This window comes from Salvia miltiorrhiza, chromosome 5 (genome assembly GCF_028751815.1).
Source record: "Salvia miltiorrhiza cultivar Shanhuang (shh) chromosome 5, IMPLAD_Smil_shh, whole genome shotgun sequence".
NCBI classification, from domain to species: Eukaryota; Viridiplantae; Streptophyta; class Magnoliopsida; order Lamiales; family Lamiaceae; genus Salvia; species Salvia miltiorrhiza.
The window spans coordinates 7,748,541-7,756,747 of NC_080391.1; the positions used below are offsets into that span (position 1 = coordinate 7,748,541).

At 36.8% G+C, this 8,207-nt stretch overlaps 1 protein-coding gene and 1 long non-coding RNA gene across 3 annotated transcripts; both read right to left on the reverse strand.

Annotated features, from left to right (window-relative positions):
- Window positions 1-1,715: 1,715 nt before the first annotated feature.
- On the reverse strand, window positions 1,716-3,324 carry LOC130985675 (uncharacterized). The gene is made up of 2 exons (XR_009089046.1): window positions 2,157-3,324; window positions 1,716-2,061 (listed from the first exon to the last, which is right to left on the reverse strand). It is a non-coding gene; the product is annotated as an uncharacterized LOC130985675 (long non-coding RNA).
- Window positions 3,325-4,341: 1,017 nt separating this feature from the next.
- Window positions 4,342-7,425, reverse strand: LOC130985674 (vesicle-associated protein 4-2-like). 2 transcript variants are annotated; one of them, XM_057908753.1, is made up of 7 exons: window positions 6,808-7,425; window positions 5,795-5,865; window positions 5,574-5,655; window positions 5,308-5,426; window positions 4,972-5,049; window positions 4,734-4,853; window positions 4,342-4,646 (listed from the first exon to the last, which is right to left on the reverse strand). In XM_057908753.1, exons 1-7 carry the CDS (start codon window positions 7,073-7,075, stop codon window positions 4,593-4,595), a joined length of 792 nt encoding a protein of 263 aa, XP_057764736.1. In that variant the 5' UTR covers window positions 7,076-7,425; the 3' UTR covers window positions 4,342-4,592. The 2 variants fall into 2 exon arrangements, with proteins under 2 accessions (XP_057764736.1, XP_057764735.1); XM_057908752.1 differs by having other exon boundaries at window positions 4,342-4,853; window positions 6,808-7,353.
- Window positions 7,426-8,207: the final 782 nt, after the last annotated feature.

Here is an 8,207-nt window from a genome sequence, read left to right on the forward strand (position 1 = left end):
AGTCGACCATTTTATATTCCAACCATTTGGCGACAATATACTTGGTAGTATTTGCCTTGTCCACTTGATATTTCAGATCAAGGGCCTCCCACAATTGTTTCGCGGTTTCATGAACCTTGAAAACACGGTAGAGCCGTTCGTCCAGAGACATGAGAACGGTGTTACGGCACAAGTAGTCGCCGCGGCACCAGTTCAAATATCCGGCACGAATTTCTTTGCTTGTCTCCCCTTCCCCTTCACTCGGGGTTGGAGGTTTATCCTCCATTAAGAATCCGGCAAACCCCACGGTTGTGAGGTAGAATAGCATCTTCTCTTGCCAATATTTGAAGTTCTTGCCTGAGAACGTTGATGGTTTCTCGGCAAGACCAATAGTTCTAGATGTTGACGAAGAAGCCCCCGTTGATGCAAACGAGGAAAATATTGACGACGTGGTTGAACCGATGGTTGCAGAGGTGGTGGAGCCATCCATATTGACGTCGGTGTGAGCCATTTCTCGAACGTGTATCAACGGCAGAGAAATAATCTTCTTGCGATTGTTATTACCGGGTACACGATCGAGATATTACAATAAATATTTTGAGATATTACAACTCAAAATAATTGAAAATATTACAAAGTAAATAATTTGAGAAATTACAACTCAAATAATTTGCTACAACTGAAATACACTGTATAAATAAATTATACGTATAAACAAAGTCGAGTCGAGATGAATCTCTTCCCGCAAGAAGATTATCGCCCCGGTAGTGCTCTTCGGTTTGGCGTATCTTCCCCAAAGGTAAAACGACTACGTCTCGTCGGATGTAGCACCACAATCCGGCGAGCTCCGGCGAACTAAATAGGATCAAGAACTGAGCACAAGTGTTTGCAGAGAGAGTTGTGAGTATGAATTCAATTCATTGAATTCAACTCCGGTGGCTGGAAGCTGTAAACGTTGAAGAGGTGGCCGGTGGGCGCAGCTATTGAAGAAAACTTAGCTGCAAAATTGAATACGCATGCAGAAGTCGTAGCAGGCGTGTTTCTGCTTCTGCACCTTCTGCTGCTGTGTGGGCTGGGTTGCTGCTGAAGTGGGCTGGGCTTGGGAATTAAATTCTGTTGGGCCAATAAATAAAAAGCCCAGTGGAGTTGGTCCAAAAAATAGTTTGGGCCCCAAACACCACCCCAAAGCACCAATTGCCAAGATCCAAGTCCTTGGCCGCGGCCCGTACCCGACCCGACCCGACCCGCCCGTCCGATCGATCGTCGGCGGCGGCGCGCGTGTGTGTGCGCGCGAGGCTAGTACTTAGATCAAGCCCACTAGCAAGCCCACAAGTCAATTTATCAACTCCATGTGCTTTGCTATTCTTATACATGAAAAACATCTCTATGTTTTCCAATGTGGGATAACATAGCATAAATGTTATTTTCCCTCTTCAACATCCAAACTTTGACATACAATATCTCACTCATCGGAAATCGGTTTTGAGACTTCAAGTATATCACGTTGATCTACTCGAGATGTAGATTAACATCCAATCATTATTTTAATTAAATAATAAATATTTAATTAAATAATAATTTCCAGATATGGCATTAAAACCATATTTCCAACAAGATCTTTATTTTAATTCTCCCATTCTCTTTTACCCAAGTAATTTAAAAAAAAAAAAACATAACACCACAGAAGCAAATTCATTAAGAAAAATCCAATACGAGAAACGAGCTTTATCCAATCATTCAAGAAAATGAACAAAAAGAAATTAAGCACGTGCTTAATTAATTTTAGTCCATCAACAATTAGACTCTTATTAAATATTGATAGATAATATGTATATTATATGTCATATACATATATAGATGATATGTAGGTGAAGAAGCAAAGTAGTGAGATGAGAGAGTTAATCTAAATGGTGGAGCCAGCGACGCAGATCCACTGTCCAATGAAGAGCGCAGAGCAGTTGAGATTAGGGTTAATGGCGTCAAAGGCGGTGCTGCTCAAATTCTGTCCCTTTGCAATATCAAAACATGTATCTCCACTTACCACTTCGACCACACTATCGCAACTTAATATTGCGCTATTAACTGCATGCAATTTCTCAAATTCAATTTAAGTTTTAACAATCAAAATGTAAATCCAAAATCAGGCAAATGGGACAGCTGTGATTCAAAACACCTACCTCCAAAAAATGATGTGCTTTCTGACACAGTGATGATGAGTATAAGTGAGAGCATGAAAGCAAGGTTGAAGAAACTTGAAACTTTGTTGCTTTCCTTTGCCATCTTCGTTCTTCTAATGCTTAATTTTTGTGAGTCTATATAAATTTAAGAGTACATTTTACCTATTTATAGAAGAATTAATCCCCCCCTCCCCCCTAACTACTTATTCATAGAGCCGTCTTGCAACAACGCAATACATAAGAGACAATTATGAAATATATACAATCATTTTTTTATAGCAAAAATAAATTCTAGCACACAAGAAATAACCATTACAGGCCTTGTTTGTTTATTTTAAATTATACTAGTATTCTAATTCGACCGAATATTCTTGTATAGCGAGTTGGGCAATTCATTGTTTTGGCTTTCGTTTTCATGTCTGCATAAATTGTTGAAGAAATACATAGGTAACAAGAAATAAGTGGATGGAGTTGGACGAGTAAATCGAAGGTCACGCGCGTATATGAGTCAGAATCATCATATGCAAGTAGCGACAAATAAAATATCATATTTGTATCTCTGTGGTTTTGTATTGTGTTAATTATGTATCCAGCAATTGAGGTACATAACTTTGTGTAGGGATTCATCAGCCTGGTTTGTCTTGTTCTTTTCATCAGCGGCGCCGCCCATATAAGATCCTCCATTAATATCGTTTGGAGGAGATCTCGAGCCATTCTTCAGGTGTTGTCCACTGTTGTTGCCTTCCACCACCGCCGCGCCGCAGATTCTGCTCAACTCATCCATCGTCGTCTTTCTGCTGCAGCCTTGTGAAAAATTGATTTTGTGGTTGTATTGAGTTATGGATGAAGCATAGATGTAGATTACATGTATAACATATAAATAGGTAGAGGCAGAGAGATTTGGTTGGCGGGAGACAGTGGTTTATTGAGTATTCTGGTGGCGTATCAATATGCGGATAAGATTCATTGTTGTTTTGAGGATTAATGATCAGTGGATATATATAATTAATATGCCCACAGAGACAGAGAGTGATGGGATTCGCACAAATCTGTCGCTAATTTTGTCCGCTATAGAGCATCCGCTGGTGCTCGAATCTCACCTCCACAAGCCCCATCCTGCTATTGCGCTTGGGGGGCTTGAACGTCGGCTCGTGAAATCGAACTAGGCTCAGACGATAAAATGTATAGCGCGTGCATTGCATGCGATTAATTTTTTTTTTAAAATCGCATTTTAAATGCAAAAAAGTCGTTGCAATATTTTTTACTACTCTTTTTATACTTCTCTTCATCTTTTACTCCCTCCATCTCACGAATCTTGACACGTTTGGTTTTGGCACGAGAATTAAAGAATTATAGATTAGTGTTTTAAGTGTGTAGTTAATAATGTATAAAAATGATAAAGTAAGAGAGATAAAATAATAAAAATGATAAAATAGGAAAGAGAATGTAATAATTATTACTTTATTTGAAAATGTTTCAAGATTCGTGGGACGGCCCAAAAAGAAAAACGTATCAAGATTCGTAGGATGGAGGGAGTACTATTTTAAACTAAGTTCATATTTTTGCTCTTAGAATAACATTATCTTAATTTCGTAGCTGGATGGGATAAAATTCCCAAACACGCTCATTTAAAAATGGAGAAATACATCTCTACACGTCAAATCTGTTCCGATGAGGACAATGATGTCAGAAATACAGTTCCTGGGGTGATGGTCCTTAATTGCATCATGGCCAAAACCGTAAAACCATATGCTATCATCGTATTCGTTTTAGCACGTCAAGAAAGTACATTCTCATTTAACTGATAAAGATTGATATGTTTGATTATATAGTATATCTTATATTATAAGAGGTATTAATAATATACAATTTGATTAGATGTATTTAATTATTTACTTTTTAAATAAATTATGATAGGAGAATGGAATTTTAATAATATAAAGATGTATTATGATAGTTTACTCTAGTGTTAAATTAATAAATAATATAATTAAAATTTATATTATATATCTCACTTAGGAGATGATATACAAAATTCCAATAATTTATATAGTAAATACCGAAAATCCTCATATTTTGAAGCAGACATGATATTAAGATATTATAAATTATAAATATATTATACACCATACTGACTTATAGTAAACAACCCTTTGGTACATAAGCACTGCTACATAGTGATATGTTTGAGCCGAATATATTTATCGAATATATCTAAACAAACTTTTTAAGTTTAGAAAAAAACTACAATGCGTATATGCGAACAAGCCAAATACTCGAAAGTCAAGACAGATTCAATTGCAACCGCCACATCATCTCCTACACAACACTTTGGCGGAACATAGCTTTCACAATAATGGAATTACTAAATACACTCATGCAAGTACAATGCAGTAGAAAAAAATTTATCCGATCGACACCGAGCATACACTACTTTCAGGGAGAAACTTCCACTTGCTGTCGAGCCAGGTATCGTTCTCGTCTTTCTTTCTGTATAGAGGAAGAAGATATCGATAAGTAGAAAACAACAGGAACTAGATCACTTTGTACAAGCACTTTTAAGGTGACAAGGCTCACCCATTCATCAATCACAAGTCCTTCTCCAACAAACTTTGGCCCTGTGTCTTCTGAGGGCTTCTTACGAGCCTCAAGTTCAGCCTCAGCTTCAGCTAATTGTCGCTTTAGCTTCTCTAGAGCCTTCAAGTATTATACAAAATTGATCAGCATTTTTAATCAAATCAATTGTATATTAGAAACACATGAGTAACAACACACATATATGAAGAAGATTTAGAACTACAATAGCTTAACTTACAGGACTAGGGCGTTCGACATCCAGAAATACTACCCGAAGTATCTGCTCGACAGCTACTTGATCCTTGTGCTCATCGAACTGTGTTGACACATAATCAAAACATCATAATTAATGCGTACGGAGAGTTGAGTGAGACTTCATTCAACAAATCAAGCATTTTCTCCGAAAGCTGACCAGATGCAAATGTGTTTCCATTCTAATAAGCATATGGCATATTAGAAATCATTCGAAATAGGCTAAAGCTCTTTCTATCCTATATTATTACGCTGCCAGTTTTCAAATGAGTGTTTCCATTTCAAGCTGTTTTATACATGAAAAAAAAGGAAGGCGACAAACCAATTCGGGCACATAGTCCATTTCGTCCTTCACTTTTAGGCTCATTATTTTGAACTTCACCCTGCTTTTCTGATCCATTGGCTTTTCATTGTTCTCTGGAACCTCTACAAACTTGAAGACTGATGGAAACACCCAACACCAAGAATGAAAAGATTCATAAGATTAAAAATATCAAGGATAGCGCTTCAAATCATGCATATATATACTGCCTCAATCCTTTGTTTTTTTTTGGGTGGGGGGGGGGTACAGGGGTTCAAGAAGATTACCAGTTGCTATTATACTCTCGCCAGGAACAAGAATGGCCCCAGGAGGACGCATGAAACAGCTCTTTGGTTCTGTTGTTTGGAACTAAAAGACCAAAATAAACAACTCTCAGAACAATCAATCATACAGAAGAAGCAATTGTCTAAACAAAACCCTAAGATTTACAAAACTTCACACAAATTACAAGCTGGTAAGCAAGACAATGATTAAATGCTTGGATTACCTTGAATGCTACACGAGACTTGCTTGTATTCTTTATTTTGATAGCACTTCGGACTTGTTTACCAGCCTCATCTGAATGGAGTTAAAAAAATAAATATAATGCCATGTACACGACCACAAATAGAAAGAACTAAAGTTCATCCAGTCAATCTGTAACAGAATTGCAATACTTGAAATTCAAATATCAACTAGAATTCGCTCTCGGCATCCAGATGGCAAACATGCGTGTCAGTTTTCAGTCGATTAGGGTAATTCTGAAATAGACACCGAGAAAGGAAAATCAGCCAAAGAAGTCCTTATGCTTACACTTCTGAAGATGGCAAACCAGCACATGGCCTAGTTAACTAAAACTGAATAAGAAAGATAGACTATAAACAAAAAGACCTGTTCTGTATAACTAAGCAAAAGATAGACTATAAACAAAAAGACCTGTTTGGTACATAAAACCTGTTCTTTTCTTGAGATTTTGCTTTTCTCCATATCCGAATATGCTTCAGAAAGATAGACAATTTTGCAGAAGATCTTTTTGTATAACTAAACAGTCGAAACTCCAATCTCAAACTCATAATTCCGGAAGGTCAAAGAATATAACAACACTTGATCGTTTCTCCTAGTGAGCTTTGCATTACCCCCAATCAAATTAAAAGTTAGGATATAATAAATGACAAGAACCAATTCAAGTCAAAATCTCCCTAATCTAGTTTAATTTTCTACAGACCATCTAACGAATAGCTTTCAAACAACATAATAATCTTTTAAATTACCTAAAATGTACCACAGCAACATAATTACATTAGTACTCAATCACATAACTAAAAATAAGAAGGAAATGACAATTTCAAGCAATCTATGAAATGATAATGTCAGATCAAGTTTAGCTAAATCAGGAAAAAAGAAGAGAAGTTCTCTTTCAACAAAAAATGTTATCAGCAGTCAAATCCAAGTATCGCCAACACACTGTCCAAACTTCAATGTGAACAGGAATATAAAAGAGGGAGAGAGAGGCATCCATACAGGGAAAATAGAGCTTATTAGAGGGATCGAGCTTCAAGCGGCGGCGCGTGGGGAGCAGAGATCTGGCCACCGATGAAACCGAGCTCCCAGCCCCACTGTGAGCGCTCGATCCCTCCACCTGGGAATGAGGACCGTTGCTCCCGTGGCCATAATTGTGCTGGTAATGGGCGAAATCGGAGGAAGACGATGTCGTCGGCTGCGAGTTTCTGAAGGGCATTTTGAATAGCCCCCACACTTTGCCGTCAGATTTGTCGTCGGCGGTTGGCATCCGTCGCCGGTCACCTAAACGACGTCGCAATGGAGGGGGTTTTGGTTTGAGTTTCAGCCTCTGGAGAGTGAGACTTTTCTAAAGTTCTTCGTTGGTGCTGTCTGTGGTTCTTGCAGAAATAGGAACAATTTTTACTGGCGTTGCTCCTTTTATTTACTACTAGTATTTTTTTATTACTATTTCTTTTTTTAGGGGCTTTTTCTCTCTCTTCCTTGTGTAGACTTTTTCAGTTTACGGCCGTTTTAATTGTCATCGGATTTGAATTTTGAACGAATATGGTTTCAATTTTCAACTTTTATTGATCTTGAATCTTATACTGATACACTAATATTGCTAGTTTAGTCATAGATATATTATTAGTTGAGAAACCACGTTGTCTTCAAATACAAAAAAGACATCAATAATTGACAGTTGTAATAAAAACGAGAAAGAAAAGTTGCATTGATTAAAGTAGGTATATAGCAAGATAATCGCATATGGTAGCTGGCCAAATCCATATCAACTGTGCAGCTATGCCTAAGACGACCAACTAATTTATCGCAACGGATTATATGATGCCTCTCACTCAACCCCAACTAGATCTAGATGCCTACTCCAATTTCTTATATTTTAAAATATATTTTGTGGTGACGCGCGGAACATCTTATCTATTACTCCATCTGTTCCACTATAAGTGGCTCAAAACTTTTCAACACATAAATTAAAGAGAAGATGATTAAAGAGAAGATGTAAATTGGTTAAAAGTGATAGAGCCTACACCTTTTTAAAGGTTAAATTTTTCCATTTGTGTAAACATGCCACTTATAGTCGGACATTCCAAAATGGAATACATGTCAACTTATAGTGGGACGGAGGGAATATTAATTACATAGTAGTATATTTTATGATTTGCTCTTTCAATTTAATTACGAATTTTCATAAATAATAAAGTAGTTTAAGAAAATATTTACGTTTAGTAACTCTTTGTTGGGTTAACTAGTCTTTAACCACTTTTAACATTAAAAGACAAAATATTCATTATAAATAAAATTATACTCTTTCATCCTATTTTTAAATGATACGGATTTTAATAAAATAGTTAGATGTGTTGTGAGTAAAGTAAATGTCTCACTTTATTATGAATAGAAAACTC